Here is an 18,056-nt window from a genome sequence, read left to right as displayed (position 1 = left end):
ACAGCCCTCCGATATATTAGGACTGCATTAACCTTGAAGAAGTCACGGCTGAGACACGGTAAGACTCTCATTTCCCCTGTCACATTATATCCTAGACGCCATCCCGCTCGCTGTGCCCACAGGCGGCTGTCCACATGGTCCTGTCAATCAGGGAGTGGAAGCGAATTCCATGGGTCACATTCTGTGTTCTTTGTAAAGGCGGTTTGGGAGGAACCGAAATAGTTATTCACTGTTATTCGCGTCTCCTCTCAGTGGTCATAATGCTATGGCATGATAATCGGTGTATAATCTTTATACACTTTATAAACTTTGTGTTTTACCAGTAAATGTTTAATACACCCATGACACTGGAATCAAGAGACAATTGTTTTCTAAAGAGAGCCCAGCAGAAGCTGCTCGCCTTCAGACTCTCTGTCTATGAAACTCTGTGCTCTATCATGTTATGCATGTGGTTGATGACTCCTTGAGAACAGTTGTAGATAGTCACAGGGGAGCCTAGGCGAGGCAATGTACCTTCTTCCTTTCATTCACCCCACTTTTCTCTTTGTGTTATTTTTCTTTTTTTTTTTCCATGACTTTATCATATGTCAGAAATCCACATTGAAAGACATACAAGCGCACAACCCCTTCTTACTATTATGGAAGAACAGATGGTAGCACCTGTATAAAGTGCTTGCTTTGTTCTTCAGTACTCTTCCAGTATCCACATGGTATATGTAGCAGACACTATCGAGCTTTATAAACAGCAGGCATGTTTTCTTCAGCAGAGCAGCTTAGAACAGACAGGTAAACACTGAGAAAAGAAATACATTGTCTTCGGTTCTAATGAGTGTGAGGAACATAGCACCGCATTTATAGCCACACAGGTAACTCAGTCGCATTACTCCAAACCCCAAGCTGAGGAATAAAACAATTCATGCCACTCCAGGTAGACCAGTACACTCCCGATGCTCTAGTACACTCCAGATTGACCAGTGCATGTGGTCCAGTACACTCCAGATGGTGCAGTACACTCCAGATGCTCTAGTGCACTCCAGATTGACCAGTGCATGTGGTCCAGTAGACTCCAGGTTGACCAGTACACTCCAGATGGTCAAGTACACTTCAGGTGGTCCAGTACACTCCAGGTGGTCCAGTACATTTCAGATGGTCCAGTACACTCCAGGTTGTCAAGTACACTTCACTCCTATACAGAGCCTAGGTGTGAGGTTTGTCTCCCTTCATCCAAGATATGTACAACATGACTTGAAGTACCACAGAAAATCTCTTTATTTCTCATGGCAAACAGAACATTTTTAATATGTTTTGTGACACGCACAGAGCCTTGAGAAAGCACCGTGTGCTGCAATGAACATGTACACCCGCATGTGCCTGTGACAGGTAAAGACGTTTTCTTGCCGTCAGTGGCGTAACTAGTGACCTCAGGGCCCCGATGCAAGAATCCATGAATGGGCGTGCGGGTAGGTGGGCGGGAGGAAGCTGCGGCCGGTCTTCACATGTAAAATTTAATTAAATGTGCAGCTACCCCGAAGGTAAGACCTAGCGCTATCTTCAGGGATGTCTGTAATATAAGACCTACCCCGAACTAGGTCTTACTTTCGGGGAAACACGGTACCAGCTATACCATGACCTGGATCAATGAGAACCTTCACAGACCTTCAATCTTACAGAACAAGTGCAGTTGAGTTTGGCTAGCTACTACTAGCTATACCATGACCGGGGATAAACGAGAACCTTATCCAACAATGACAATTTTGAGGTTTTATTCTTCACAGTAAAAGAAAATGCAACAAAATTGCTAAACATTCCCTTTAAAGTCTGATCTTGTTTCTTCCCCCGAGCAGTTGACCTTTGTGTCTTAGCAGTTAAGATAAAGGGTTAAATGCACTTGCCGTAGAGGGGTAGCCCAAATGATGAACCCGGACAAGTGATCTTCTGAGAGAATTGATGGTGGTGACAGTGAAACTGATACTGACACAGAATGCCACAAAGATTCCAGAAGCGGAAGAGGACTTGGCTTGGCTTCGCTCTCAGGCTGCTCTTCTTGCTTCTCCACACCGCACACTGAAGATTTGGTGGCCAGATATTTACTGTCCGTGTTCCTCTTCTTAGATGTCCTTTTACTGTATGATCTGTGACTTCTACTGCACTATGCTTTTGGCCAAGTCGGGTGGCTTTTGTGGGCACCATATTAGACCAGAGTGACACTATGGGGTTCTACTTACATAGTTTTGTGATTTCATCTTTTAATATCATATTCAAACCAAGTGTTGTGATTATGAGGTGAAATTAAAGGGTCAGTCCACCTCAGATTGGTGTTTTAGTGTTTAGTAGATGCTGCACAATGAAATCCCTTGTCTCTTCTATCTCCCCTGAATTCTGTTAGTGGGATCTCTGCACTGAGTTCCTCGCTCAGCTCACCTGTTGTGGCCATTATGAGGGTCTCGACCATCAATGCACTGAGTTCCTGGGTCTGTATACCTGCTGTGCCCATTATGAGCGCGGATACCACCATCCCTGAGCTGAGTTCCCGGGTCTGCACGTCTGTTGTGCCCATTATGAGGGTCTCCCTCCATCCCTGTGCTGAGTTCCCGGGTCTGTACACCCGCTGTGCCCATTATGAGCGGATACCACCATCCCTTAGCTGAGTTCCCGGGTCTGCACATCTGTTGTGCCCATTATGAGGGGCTCTCACCAATCCTGTGATAAGTTCCCAGGTTCGCAGTGCCCATTTTTAGGGTTCCCACCATCCCTGTGCTAAGTTCCCGAGTCTACACATTTGCAGTGCCCATTATGAGGGGCTCCCACCATCCAGACACTGAGTTCCAGACACCTGCTGTCCCCTTTATGAAGAGCTCCCACTATACATGCACTGAGTTCCCGGGTCTACACCTGCTGTCCCCTTTATGAAAGACTCCCACTATCCATGCACGGAGTTCCCGGGTCTACACACATAATATTATGGAGAATATAACAGGAGGAACTGGAACACACAAAGATGGACGGAGGCACCCAAAACTACAGATGGATGGGAACAAAACCAGTAATTATGACCAAGAGGTTTCACTGATCCAAGACATACAAGAGACCAGGGGCTAACTCAGCCCACCAGACTCCATCTATAACCACCTATAACCAGACCCAGACCTGGGAACTCTCTGGAATTAGCTTGGTACACCAAGAGATCAGGGGCTAACTCAGCCCACCAGACTCCATCTATAACCAGACCCAGACCTGGGAACTCTCTGGAATTAGCTCGGTACACCAAGAGACCAGGGGCTAACTCAGCCCACCAGACTCCATCTATAACCACCTATAACCAGACCCAGACCTGGGAACTCTCTGGAATTAGCTCGGTACACCAAAATATTTTTTCTTAAATCAATTGAGGATTAGTGCCGGCAGTTTATACACCCCATGACCCATCTAATGTGCAGATTAGAAGTTTCTGGAGATCACACAAATCTGTTTGACCAGACGGGCTAACCATTGTTCAGATCTGAAACTTACACTCACATGGCTAAAATAAAGATCCTCCTCCTTGTGTAGAGCTTTGTGAATTAGGCCAATTATGTTCATATTCAGTATAATGTTCGGCGGTGATTTTCCTGTATATTGTAGGCTGGAAAACATCTGTGGATTTATCACATCAATTACAAAAAGTCTGTGGACAGCAAGCGTGGGTCAGCAGACATGAAACCACGAAGAGGTTAATGGTGGGGGTCTTTAACTGGCAATAATTGGTGACAGCTGCATGTGATCCTTGTCAGTGGGGACGAGCCTTTGGAGGGTGGCGGAGGGAGACTCTGAAGATGATACTGTCTTCCATACGGAAATAACACATCCCATCTTTAAATAACTCCGGGCTTACGAGGCTGCTCCTGGCCCTTTGGAAAAAGACGGTCCCAAGAGCTGACAGTCTAACGATGGATGGCCGGCTTCCCTTCTGGTTTTTGCTTCCTCTCCTTAGCTGTGAGTCTGCTATTTATCTAGTGCATGTCTGTCTGTGTCTGCGGCACCGAGCTAAGCCAAAAGGTCTGGTTTGCGGTTTAGTGAGCCGGTTGCTTGTAGATTAAAGGATCAGTCCTCCTAAAACTGACACTTGTGCTGTGGGCAGCAGCTGGGGACATAAACTGCCTAACAATATGTTATGGTTGTGAGCTCTCTGGACTCGAGTAAGTCGAGCAAGTCATGATGTGGCCATCATGACTTACACTCTGCCTGGCTGTATTTGCAATGTTTGCTATGTAGTGTGCAACGAGAAACTGTACAAGGTGGGCGGGAAATCGAGAGGACCGACAGGACCTACAGCAAGGGGATGTCCCCACAAGAGACAGAAGTAGCCAACAAGTCTCTTCTTTCTATGGAGTCCATCTGTAGTGACCCCTTCAAAACCCAGCCGATGCTTCTGAAGAAAGAAAATGGAGGCTGGCCTCTGACCCAATATTTTGAGTTACAGGCACCGAAGTAGGCAGAACTGGTAACTCTTGGATTTTTACTTTCCCAGTCGGCATACCAGATCCCGGGCTGTGACATGGGATCAACATTACATGTCTGGCAGTTAGTAGATATGGGTACCTGACCATCACACCTACTTGAGCTTGTTGGACATCCCACTCCAAAGCCATGGTACTGATTTGCCACCCCCCACCCTATGCAAGTATAACAGCCTCCACTCTTCTGGAAAGGCTCTCCACAAGATTTTCAAGAGTGTCTGTGGGAATTCGTGCCCATTAGGTAAAAAAAACTTTGTTGAACAAGAAGACCTGGCTCCGAGCTGGAGTTCCATTTCATCTCAAAGCTATTCAGTAGGGTTGAGGTCAGGGCTCTGTGCAGGCCACTCGAGTTCCTCCACACCAAATTCATCAAACCATGTCTACATGGAGATGGCTTTGTACATGGGGGACAGTCATGGTGGAACGGAAAAGGGCCTTCACCAAACTGTCACCATAAGGTTGGAAGAATTGTCTAAAGTGTATTTGTATGTTATTTTTGTCAATAGAGATTGCTTGGCTATGTGCTTGATTTTATGTACCTGGTTTTGGAAAAGGATGTCCAACCAGCTCATGTAGGTGTGTTTGGTCAGATGGCCACAAACCTTTGGCTGTATCGTGTATGTTCTGAAGGGTTAAAAAGTTGGGTGTGCTTCACCCTATGTGGGCACCAGGGTGAAATGTTCTGCAGTGTGTACAGAAGCTCTGATGTTCTTCTAGAAGGCAGAATAAGTCCATGCAGAGATCCCAAAACCGAGGGTGGGGGGAGGGGAGTCCCTGGGCTCATTCACACCAAAATGTATGCATGAACGTGTGTTGTGTTAGTAAAGCTTGCGCCAGGAATATAGGACAACGCCCTGTGAAAGAGCCCCCGGTGTAATATGCCATTATTAGGACCACAATAGGCCACTGACTTATTTCTCATTTAGCAGCCCATAGGAGCAAAGCACCAACTTGGCACCTGTAATAACGTGGGATTATGGGGAATATATGGCGGTTGATCTTGGCAATTAAGCGTCTTTAATCTCCAGCATAATAGTCATATGATTACACCGGATCAATTCCCAGCAATGGAATTATAGGACATAGTACAGCTTTATCCTACTGAAGGATAGTCATGGCACTGTGCTCTGTTTATCAGGAGACCACAGCTCTCCCTGTGTAATCATCGGATCTCTGTGACAGCCGGGTGCTGTGCTCTGTTTATCAGGAGAACACAGCTCTCCCTGTGTAATCATCAGAGCTCTGTGACAGCCGGGTGCTGCGCTCCGTATATCGGAAGAACTTGGCTCTCCCTGTGTAATCATCGGAGCTCTGTGACAGCCGGGTGCTGCGTTCCGTATATCAGGAGAACATGGCTCTCCCTGTGTAATCATCGGAGCTCTGTGACAGCCGGGTGCTGTGCTCCGTATATCAGGAGAACATGGCTCTCCCTGTGTAATCATCGGAGCTCTGTGACAGCCGGGTGCTGTGCTCCGTATATCAGGAGAACATGGCTCTCCCTGTGTAATCATAGGGACTCTGTGACAGCCGGGTGCTGCGCTCAGTTTACAGAGAAAGCGGCTGTCAAACTGACAGCAGAGTGGAGCGCTGCTGGTTGTACAGGGAGAGCTGTGCTCTCCCAGTGTAATCTGCAGGACTGAGCTGTCAGTTTGACAGCTCAGTCCAGCACACTGTAGGTGAGAGCCATGTTATTTAGAGACAGGAGAAGCTCCCACCCCAGCTGCACCCCAAGGTGGCTTTCTCTTCTGCCATCGTCCCGACTTGACCTCTTGTGACAACTCCAAAATGTTAGACTTCCCCTCACTTTCTGTACTGGAGACAATGGTGACGAGGACATACTGTATATAGAGGGGAGGATCTCCCCAGCAGAGACACAGCAATAAAAACCTTTCCACACTTTTTTTTTAGGCTGTCATTGCACACAGCCTGCAATATACAGGCAACACACAAAGCACAACATAAACGTTATCACAAATACTGCGTTTGCTAACACTGCTGATTGTGAAATTGGGAAACCTTACTGCACCAAACATGAAAATAGGAAATCTGCCAACCGACAAACCCCACAAATAAAACTCTCACCCCGCGCTTAAATATAAGTCAATATAAATAGCTGTATCCGGTTTCAGTAAAAAGGGGCGTAAGTCAGGCAACTGCAAGCATACAAATAACGCATGCATGCTAAGTACTAAAGCTGAACTCCGGGGAAATATAAAAACTACCCATGCACTGGGGTCTCCTCTTTGTCCCGAATAATACTGGGACCCGATCTAGAGGGGGAGAGGGAGGTTTGGGGGGTAAGTTTGTGTCATGCCTGGAAATACCCTTTAATAACCAGGGGCTGATTGTTTTATGACGCAGGGTAGTTGAAGCACAATCTTTGTATAAGATGATCCCATGCTTTTGGTAATGAGAAGGCAAAAATGCCTTTGAAAGGGTTAACTTAGGGGTCTACTTATAAGAGCCCTATGAATATCCGTTAATGTTTGCTTTGTGCGCATAAGGTTGAAAAAACAAAGGTTCTTCATATATTATCTTTGCAGGTCAAAGGTAATGTGATGTAATACCGCATTATGACCAGTAGATGGAGCTGAGGAGCAAAGGGAATAAATACCTATTTCTTATGCTCCTCAGCTCCATCTAGTGGCCATAATGCGGTATTACACTACAATTCATTTGACCTGAAAAGAAAATATATTAAAGGAGAATTATGAGGCGAGTGAAAATCACTCAGCCTCATAGTTCTAGCCGACCTGTGACAATGAGACTGTCACAGGTCGGCTCAATAGATTGGGAAGTGAGCGAACACATAGCGTCGCTCGCTTACTTTTCGATCCTGTCCCTGCAGAGAGCCGTGACTGTCACTCACGGCGCCCTGCAGGGATTCCCCCCCTCTCCTGTCCGATCATCCAGCGCTGACTGGCGGAACGGACGGGGGAGGGGGCGGGCACAGCTGGCTCTGCCTCTAGATAGGCAGAGCCAGCTGTCAATCCCGCAGCTGGGTGGATCTCGACAGTAATGTCGGGATCCGTCCCGGCTGCTGCGGCGTCTCAGTATACCGCGAGCTGTAGCCTACTATATACTGAGCTTTGGGTGACGGGAGGACGCTAGTTTGTGTCCTCCCGTTACCCTAAGGAGAACTATGGGGAAAAACACTGACCCCATACTTCTCCTTTAAGAGCCATGTCTGTGAAGGTTCTCATGTATCCAGGTCACGGTATATCTGTAAAAAATAAGTCAAGGCAACTGGTCTTGCTGTATTTTTCTTTGGAGACATTTCACCGGTCATCCGACCAGCTTTCTCAATTCAGAATGACTTGTACAAAAATTATCTGGGAATAAATATGGTGAATGTTGTTCTAATCCACATACTCTGTTAATCGCAACCAGCGGGGGGTCAGAGACCTCATGGAGGTAAGGTGTTGGTTGCATTTGCATAATTAGAATCTAGGAGGTGTTATTAACCTGCCCAGCGAGAGGTGTTAAAACAGCAGTGTGCCCTCTGATTGGCTGTTTCTCTGTCTATAAGATTCCCTGGCCAGTGAGGAGTCTCAACTGTTAAACGACTTGTTTGAAGATTACAACAAAAACTCTCGTCCTGTCCGATCCATCAGCGACATTGTCGAAGTCCGTCTGAAACTCACCCTCACCAACCTCATCTCCCTGGTAAGTCCCGTAAGGGAAGGAGCACCAGACCAAATGATGTAAGGGTCCAAATCTCACTTCATCAGGGTTACACAAAGAAGTATAGAAGTAGCCCCGATGAAGGGGGAGTGGTTTTTGGTCCACGAAACGCATTGGCTGTTTGGACCAAACCATTAAAGTGATATGGACTCATCATGGATTAGTCAGCTGCTCCTTCTGTTGGTGTTATGGCTACTTCGGAGCTGGGAGACATGAATTTAGTCAGCCAAGCTCAGGAGGTCTCTCAGCTCCGACAGTCGTCCTCTGACATACGAAGTGACGCTAAATAAGGAATTCAATCTAAATCTTTCACAGGTAGGCTTGTTAGAATGATTTACCATTAAGAACGATCCTTTGCGAGATTGAGGGCTGAGCCAGTACATCATAAATGCCGGTGCACTCCCCCCCCCTCAACATTGAGCCGCATACAGCCCCCCATAGAAGTCAATGGCTATACGCGGATCTACAGCAGTACTTGTATTCAGACATAAATCCCTTGATGCTGGAAACCTGCGTCCAGGGATGTACCACCATACGCGGCTGTGCACAAGTACCGGCCTATACCATTGACTTCTATAGGAGTCTGTACGCACCACCTGCGGCTCAATGGCGGGTGGGAAAATACGGCGGAATGTACATTATATGGGCTCAGCCACCCCTGTGCATGGGACCTAATGCTAAACATTTTTTTATTTCATTTCCTTTGACAGAATGAGAAAGAGGAGACGATGACAACGAACGTGTGGCTCCAGCTGGTAAGGGGAAGACTCTAATAACTGCACCTTACATTGAAGTGGAACTCCAGCCAAAACCCATCGTCTATGTCCCCTGTGGCAGGATTCCCCACATTGCTTGTTATAGTTCATTTTTTTGGCTTGCCCACCCCCCATTTACCCTCCCCTCCTCATAGCAATGTATTAAAAAAAGCTAGAGTTCCTCTAAGCTTCCACAAGACTGTCCACCAGACCCCATGTGACAGCAGTGCTGCCTGGCAATTGGTCACCACTGCATTGTTAGAGGAGACAGCCACATGCTCCCCCATACCTGGAAATACAGTGATTTCACTTTGCCCCAAATGGAGCTGAAAGGGTGCAAACACGGGGACAAAGAACCAGTGGCGTAACTAGTGACCTCAGGGCCCCGATGCAAGAATCCATGAAGGGCCAAACCCACTCATTGGCTGCTGCCCGGCTGGATGATGCTTCACGCTGCGCCCGGAACAAGGTGAGGGGAGCAGCGTGAAGCATGTAGGGCCCAGGACAGGAGGAAGAGGTCCCGGGACTGACATTAGCGGTTACCAGGGTAATAAATATCCTGGTAATCAGCGGTTACTACGGGCCCGGTCCTCCTGTCCTGGGCCCCCTCCAAGTGGCGGAACTCCAGGGCCCGGTCGCGGCCGCGACCTCTGCCACCCTGGTAGTTCCGCCACTGCAAAGAACAGGTTCTCTTTAGGCCTCATTCACACTGCCGCACGTATACATTTGTTTACGCCCATATACGCGTCTATACGCGCGTACATGCGTACAGCACATTGAAAATTCCATTACGAGTGATGCATTCTGGGATTGCATATACTGCACGCACGTATATACGCGCATATCTAGAAAGGATTGTCACCAGCACACCAAAAGTTTTGAAGCAAAAAGTCCTTTATTGACAAATCGCCATCCAATACAAGCCCTTTCGGGGTCTCAGCAGTACCCCTTCATCAGGCTCAGAATGGAGCCATTCTGAGCCTGATGAAGGGGTACTGCTGAGACCCCGAAAGGGCTTGTATTGGATGGCGATTTGTCAATAAAGGACTTTTTGCTTCAAAACTTTTGGTGTGCTGGTGACAATCCTTTCTAGATCTGCATTGTTCATGGGGCCGTCCGTGGTCACTACAAGCACCCACCTGCTTGGCAGGTTTACTACTATTTTTCGGTAAGGAGTGCAGCTGGTTCTTGACTACATATATACGCGCATAGACGCGTATATACGCAATATACAATTTTGCTTGCGTTGTGTGCGAATGAGGCCTTAAAGTGCATATTGACCTGATGTGGCAGTCAGATGGGGATGCATGGAAGTGATTTTGTATAAACACTTTCTACACATACGCATTGAGCAGGCAAGGAGAAGGGAAACAATCGGAAAGCACGTCTGGGACAAAACAGTAGCCATTGGCCAGGAATGGCTTTTAGTGAGTACGGAAATAAAACCACCCACCTGTAACAAGCGAAGATATATGGGCAAATGTTTGTGAACCCTTGACCATCACACCTAGCTTGTTGGACATCCCATTCCAAAACTATGGCCATTAATATGGATTTGCCTTCCCTCTACTTTGTAGCAATAACAGGCTCCACCAGATGGAAGTGCTTTCCACCAGATTTTGGAGTGTGTCTGGGGGAATTTGTGCCCATTCAGCCAAAAGAGCATTTGTGGGGTCAGGTACTGATGTTGGATGAAAAAACCTGGCTGACCATCAGTGTTATCTAATTCATCTAAAAGGTGTTCAGTAGGGTTGAGGACAGGGTTCTGTCCAGGCCACTTGAGTTCCTCCACACCAAGCTGGCCAAACCATGTCTTTATGGAGCTGGCTATGTGCCCGGGGGCACAGTCATGGTGGAACAAAAAAGAGCCTTCACCAAACTGTTACCACAAGGCTGGAAGAGCACAATTGTCTAACATGTCTTTGTATGCTAATGTTTGCCAGTGGAGATTACATGGCTATGTGCTTCATTGTGTGTACCTGGTTTTGGAATAGGTGTCCACAAACTTTGCTCCATACAGTGTACATCGGGCTGACTTTTCTTTGAAGGGGGCTCAGCACACTTGCATGACACACAAATGACTATCTGAAGGCAGAATCTAGTCTGCATATGGAATACCAACATGAAAGTACCGAACAGGAAGTCACACCAGAATTTAATTACCAGCAATCCTTAAAACAATAACTCAAAATGTGTCTTATAGCGAGCTCTGACCATTGGCCCTTCAGTATCTCAGGCCCGTTTGCCGCATAGCTTGAAGTATTTCACCAAAGTCTCCAATATCTTGATGTGTCCTAGGAATGGGATGACTACCGGCTGACGTGGAATGAGTCAGACTACGCTGGGATATCAGTCTTACGGGTTTCTCCCGACATGGTCTGGTTGCCTGACATCGTTTTGGAAAACAAGTAAGTCTCCTGAAGCATCTCGGCTCTTTAGATGCTCAGCATAAGGTCCCTCAAGACAATCTGTCTGCTTTTGCTTCCAGTTCTGTTTTCAGATTTACTGAAAAGCAAATGCCCAACACTGGTTCCGGAAAATAAGAGGAGTGCCATCGATGCTGCTTCTCAGCCGAAGACTTGGCTCTGTAGGGTCTTGTCTTGGTGGACTTGGCTCTGTAGGGTCTTGTCTTGGTGGGAGTGCCTTTGACCTTCCAAATAAAAAAAAGGGTTTACCAACTTCCTACCAAATTTCTGTCGGCCCAGAAGAAAGGAAAGTGTTAATCACAAGTGCTCTGATTTTGTTTATCGGCTGATGGACCAAGACCATTGAAGACCATAGTGGATCCCAGCAGGTTCAAGGACGAGCCGATGTCTCCGTACCTGGTTTTCAGAGGAGACCTCTGCTTGTCCAAGAGCAGAGGGTTAGTGTTGGGGTTACAGGGAGGGTTAGTGTTGGGGTTACAGGGAGGGTCAGTGTTGGGGTTACAGGAAGGGTTAGGATTACAGGGAGGGTTAGTGTTGTGGTTACAGGCACGGTTAGTGTTGGGGTTACAGGCAGGGTTAGAGTTATAGGATGGCTTAGTGTTAGAATTATAGGAAGGGTTAGTTTTGGCATTACAGGGAGGGTTAGTGTTAGGGTTACAGGGAGGGTTAGTGTTAGGGTTACAGGGAGGGTCAGTGTTAGGGTTACAGGGAGGGTTAGTGTTAGGGTTACAGGGAGGGTTAGTGTTGGGATTACAAGGAGGAATAGTGTTAAAATCATAGGAAATGTTGGTGTTAAGGTTACAGGGAGAGTTAGTGGTAGAGTTATGGCAAGGGTTAGTGTTAGAGTTACAGGGAGAGTTAGTGGTAGAGTTATGGCAAGGGTTAGTGTTAGAGTTACAGGGAGAGTTAGTGGTAGAGTTATGGCAAGGGTTAGTATTGGGGTTACAAGGAAGGTTAGTGTTAGGGTTCTGGAAACGCTAACGTTCTGGCATATGTACATCACTCAGGAAGCAGAGTCTTATGGCCCTCATAATGTTAAGCTGGCATAAGGTACCTCGTACAAATCTACAGCTTTAGAAGACAATGGATTCTATATAAAGGGCCGTCCTTCTCTGTAAGAGCCTTTTTATATTGTCTTTCAGCGTTGATGGCCAGTTTGAGGTGGCTTATTACGCCAACGTCCTGGTATATAGCACCGGCTACATTTCTTGGCTCCCGCCGGCCATTTTCAGGAGTGCGTGCGCTGTGGAGGTCACCTACTTCCCATTTGACTGGCAGAACTGTACATTGGTGTTCAGGTGAGCAACCGATGTATATTCTTTACTTGGAACACTGAGACAGTCACATCAGTCTCTGTACAGAGGAGCTTACACTCTGTGATATACAAAGAATGTTAGGTGGAAGCAGATACTAACTTGTATTCAATGGTGGAGAAGAAGCATTTCACAAGCCTCCTGAACTCTTCCATCCTGTAGGTCAAAAACATACACTGCGAAGGAAATCACTCTACTTTTGGCTTTTGCTGAAAGCGGGGATCTGTTGGAGCGGGTGGACATTGACCCCGAGGCTTTCACAGGTAATACCGCGCTATTTCCTTTCCCATCTTCTACCATCATTCCTCAAGTTGCCAACAATGGTAATCTGCTAACCTTTTCCTGTTCCTTGTCTTGTCTATTGCTTCCTCCCACGTTCAGAAAATGGAGAATGGGCAATAAAGCACTGCCCCGCCTGGAAGTATGTGAACAATCGCTATACGGAGGAAGACCTTCAGTATCAAGAGATTAATTTCGGGCTTGTTATTCAAAGGAAGCCTCTTTTCTACATAGTCAACATCATCGTACCCTGTGTCCTCATCTCCTCCCTGGTAGTGTTGGTCTATTTCCTGCCAGCCAAAGGTGAGATAACCGCCATGAGGGTGAGATGAAGTAAGAAATGTGTGCTAAAGTACAGCTTATAAAATACAGTAGAAAGGGTCACTCTAAGGTATTTACAATAGGGCTGTTACTGATTCAAATTTTTGTGTTCGATTAATCGGAAATGTTTTCAATCGATTAATCGATTAATTTCGATTAATTATAACGCACATACAGATCCAACTACATTGGCCTATACACATACAGCACAGCAATGAAGTAATAAAATGAACTAGGATCACACTTATCCAGCGCGTTGTTAATCTCACGTGCCCCACTCAATATGGCCGCCGCTTGAGTGGGGCAACTCAGAATAATAACGTGCTGGATTACTGTGATCCTACTTCATTTTATGACTTCATTGCTGTGCTGTATGTGTATAGGCCAATGCCTTTGCTGGCGCTCGTGCAGAAAGTTTCTTGGGCAAACTCACCAGCCCAAGTGGCTCAGTCGGCTAACGAAGGGGGGAGGAGTCCGGTGATGTCACGGACATCAACATCACCGGACTCCTCCCCCCTTCCCTTCGTTAGCCGACGGAGCCATTTGGGGAAGGAGTCCGGTGAAGTCGATGTCCGTGACGTCCCCCGGATCTCCGACGGGACTCCCGGAAGGCGGAAGAGAGGTGAGTATTTTCATTAGCGATCCAAAATATTTTAATCGATCAAAAAAATTTTTATCGATCAAAAAGATTAACGATTAATCGAGAAATTAATCGTTAATTTGCACAGCCCTAATTTACAATACATACGGGGGGGGGACCTTTGCAACTGGACAAATCTCCAGTATATGGCCAAGAGTGTGTGGACATTCCCTTCAAATCATTGAGTTCAGGTGTTTCCAGTGAATGGTACTGGTACAACATTGTAGACACGTGTACGCTTCTAACCTTGTGGCAACAGTTTGGTGAAGGCCATTTTCTCTTCCAGAATGACTGTGCTCCTGTACGCAAAGCCAGTTCCGTCATGACATGGTTTTATGTGGAGGATCTCAAATGGTCTGCACAGAGTCTTGATCTCAATTCCATTAAACACCTTTTGTAATGAATTGGAAAACCAATTGTGAGCCAAGTCTTCTCCTCCAACATCAGTACCTGAGCTCACAAATGCTCTTGTGACTAAATGGGCACAAATACCCCCAGATACACGCCAAAATCTGGTGGAAAGCCTTCCCAGAAGAGCGAAAGTTGGTATAGCCATAGTGTGCCAACTCCATATTAATGTCCAAGGTTTTAGAATGGGATGCCAACAATTTCAATTGGGGGTGTGATTGTCAGGTGTTCTCCAACTTATAACTGGCCATATATGGTTTATTGTCCCAAAAAGGGGTAGGATGGTTTTTCAATATGACGGAAACTAACTTCTACAAAAAGACATACAGTAATAGAATGTTGAACTATTTTTAAAGATGGAGCCTGGTGTGCAGAGTCCGAACCCTGGCTCCTTATATCTGTTGAATGGTCCAACATTGAGATCTCCCTGTCATCATTCCACTTCCTGTTTCTGTTCACGTGTCCCCGCCTACCTTTGTGTTATCCGTCTCCTCCTGCTACATTCTCCATAATACACTGCCTGCCCCAAAAAAGTCACCACCCAGACTTAGCTAAGCAGGCAGGTCAGAGCCTTCCATTGGATTACAGGTCTAGGTTCAGCAATGTCATGCGCCCAACAAATGAGGTCAGCTGCCTCCCTGAATTTACGGAAAGATCAGGTTTTTCCGTTAATTTATTTTTTCTTCCCTGATGGCACATTGGGCGTATTCCAAGATGACAATGTCAGGATTCATCGGGCACAGACTGTGAAAGAGTGGCTCAGGGAGCATGAGACATCATTGTCACACATGGATTGGCCACCACAGAGTCCAGACCATTGGAGGGGTGACACCAAAACGACTTGCAGTCATTTTGGTGTCACCCCCCTCTGAAAAGTCTGGCGCTCGGTCATGCACCGAACGCCCGACAGTATCAGGAGAGAGGAGGGGACCCCCGGCGGCATACCTTATCCCGCCGGGTGACTGTCCCCTCCTCTCTCTGCCGGCGTCCATCACCAAGATGGCCGCCGGCAGGTATCAGAAGACTGTCGCGCGTGCGCGATGACGTCATCGCGCACGAGTGTGTTGAAGTCACGCACATGCGCGGTGACATCTCGGCAGGGTGACACTCGGTTACCGCTCTGGGTGTCACCCAGCCTCGGGACGCCCCTGAGCACGGGTCTTGGGTACAGTACATAAGGGACAAAGGTATCACTGAGTTCCCAGCAGTGTATAGTCTACACCCAAGTCCCCAGGCCTACCTACCTCCCTACTGCCATCACTGACAAGGATTATCATTCTCCCTGTTGGACTGTTGTTGTAGTGTTGCGGAGAAAGCAGAATAATGATTTCCCCTTTTTGTTGTTGGGGAGAGGATGCAGGTTTCACTGTTGCTGCGTTTCCTGAGATGAAGGAAACCAGAACCAGAAGAAGCTCGCCAGAATCCATAAACTAAAATATTGGTAAATGTGGATCACGGACATTAAATTCTGGTCTCTGTCCCGTCCTTGTCATCCTTCCAGCTGGTGGACAGAAATGTACCGTCTCCATCTCGGTCCTCCTTGCCCAGACTGTGTTCCTGTTCCTGATCGCTCAGAAGGTTCCGGAGACATCTCTAAATGTCCCACTTATCGGCAAGTAAGTGACTCTACATATGTTGCCATCTTCACTACCAGCTGAGTTGTTTTTGTATATGAGGTTTGCCACCAAAAAGACGAAAGGCGGGAATGTCAACTATTACGAGAGTGACACGTGCGGCTCAGTCGTGGAGTGGAGAGTGACCAAGGGTCAACTCAACGGATCAACAAAGCCAACTCTAAAGCTCTAACCATAACTCTCAGCGGCCATTTACAGCCTATTACACCCTTAACCTGCCAAAACACCTTCATTTTGGTCTTTCTCATTGACTTCAAAGCATTTTGCTGGAATGGCCATGGAAGTGGAAATTCCCAATTTGCTCATTCTTAGTGAAAATGGACCCGTAGTCAGGCCCGGATTCCCCACAAGGCCACCGAGGCCCGGCCTCGGGGCGGCAGGGCGCATAGGGGCGGCAGCGGTGTCCTTGTGGGGAAATTGCCCTCTCTACATTCAGTCCTGCTTTGTACAAGCCACGCTAAATGTAGAGTGAGGGAAGCCGATTGTTCGTTTACATGCGAAGTCGGCGATGTCACCGAGATCACATGTAAACAGTGTGCATGCTTCTCCCCCTTCCCCCTGCACTTACCTCTCTCCTTTGGTTCCGCCCCCCGCCACCGAGTCTCTGACTGCAGTGAGCAGAGCGGCAGGGCTAAAGGTAACCCTGCCGCTCCGTGTAGACAGTGAGAGGGGAGAGCTGTGCTGTGCTGTGCCGTGCTCTTCCTCTCTCACCTGTCACTGGAGTTCCAGCACAGCGCTGTGCTAGGACTCCTGTATTGGAGGTGACAGGGTCACTAAAGAGAACCTGTCACCTCCAATTGCTATTACACATGGGGATTGTTTTCTCCTGTGTGTAAGCAATAAAGTTAGATGAAAAAAAAAAATTGATACATTTTTTTAAATAAATAAATTGGGGTACAGGCTGGAGTGAGTGTGATTGAGGCACGGAGTATTAGTCCATGAACCCATCGCACTCCTAACCGCTCTTTCCATGTAAAATAAGTGGGTGGAGCGGTAATCAACGGATGACAACCATTCTCAAGTAACAGGAATACGGACACCGGCGCTCCAAATGCTGTACAAATGCGTTTATTTATTGACGGACATGCAGCATATCACATAACATGCAACGTTTCGGGGTCTCGCAGGATCCCCTTCCTCAGGCAGAGCATGTGATAACAGTGCTAGTGAACATAGGGGCGTCCCGAGGCTGGGTGACACCCGGAGCGGTTAGAGCGGTCATGCTCTGCCTGAGGAAGGGGATCCTGCGAGACCCCGAAACGTTGCATTTTATGCGATATGTGGCATGTCCGTCAATAAACGCATTTGTACGGCATTTGGAGCGCCGGCGTCCGTATTCCTATTCTTAGATTGAGGCACGGAACGCAGATTGCCATTGGGAACAGCAAAAAAAATAGCGGCTGGTGTTTTTTTTCTGCCTGACATCATGTGTCCGGGTTTCTGCTGCCATGAAATCCGGACAGGGCATTCAAAACCCGGACTGTCCGGGGGAATCCTGGGCAGGTGGCAACCCTAGTGCTCAGTGGGGGGTTCCCATCATTTAGGAATCACCATCACACGCACATGGGTCCATCTAAAACCCGGTTCTTTACTTCATCTTGGTGCGTTTCAGCCTCCACACCGGGCCTTAGTCACAGCCAGGACGGAAACGCGTCAGCACTTTGCTGCTTTTGCATCAAGATGACATAAAGAACCAGTTTTTAGATGCGCCGGCGATTGCCAATGAATGTGGACGAGGTCGCTGACCGCGATCTAGAAGGACTCATACACTTTTCGCGGTGGTTGATGGCACGAGAGCCCTCCCCGGTACCGGATCCTGACCCGTCTTTCTTTTGCAGATACCTGATCTTCGTGATGATCGTGTCCACGATTATCGTGCTTAGCTGCGTCATCGTTCTGAACGTGTCTCTGAGGACGCCGAGCACGCACAACCTGACTGCCGTCATGAAACGGGTGAGCCGATCACTTGCCCCATAAGAACGCTTAGATGTTTTAGGTGACCCGTCTTTGCTGTGTGGTTCTTGTACTCGGCCGAGGAGAGACAGACGCCGTGTACGGCCGCGGAGAGATCTCGTAGAATACATTAATTGGGGGGGGGGG

General features: G+C 47.5%; 1 protein-coding gene across 1 annotated transcript in view; it reads left to right on the top strand.

Annotated features, from left to right (window-relative positions):
• Positions 1–3,926: 3,926 nt before the first annotated feature.
• LOC108794730 (acetylcholine receptor subunit epsilon-like) overlaps positions 3,927–18,056 on the top strand; it is a 19,951-nt gene continuing 5,821 nt past the window's right edge. The window contains exons 1-9 of the mRNA XM_018565820.1: positions 3,927–3,972; positions 8,026–8,162; positions 8,891–8,935; positions 11,234–11,343; positions 12,504–12,659; positions 12,837–12,937; positions 13,056–13,256; positions 15,824–15,938; positions 17,795–17,909. Coding sequence (XP_018421322.1) covers positions 3,927–3,972; positions 8,026–8,162; positions 8,891–8,935; positions 11,234–11,343; positions 12,504–12,659; positions 12,837–12,937; positions 13,056–13,256; positions 15,824–15,938; positions 17,795–17,909 — 1,026 coding nt within the window. The remainder of the gene's footprint in view (positions 3,973–8,025; positions 8,163–8,890; positions 8,936–11,233; positions 11,344–12,503; positions 12,660–12,836; positions 12,938–13,055; positions 13,257–15,823; positions 15,939–17,794; positions 17,910–18,056) is intronic.

The sequence above is a fragment of the Nanorana parkeri genome, unplaced genomic scaffold (assembly GCF_000935625.1).
Source record: "Nanorana parkeri isolate BGI_ZX_2015 unplaced genomic scaffold, ASM93562v1 scaffold890, whole genome shotgun sequence".
NCBI classification, from domain to species: Eukaryota; Metazoa; Chordata; class Amphibia; order Anura; family Dicroglossidae; genus Nanorana; species Nanorana parkeri.
Note: the sequence above shows the minus strand (reverse complement) of the source record. Positions and strands in the feature narration are given on the sequence as shown.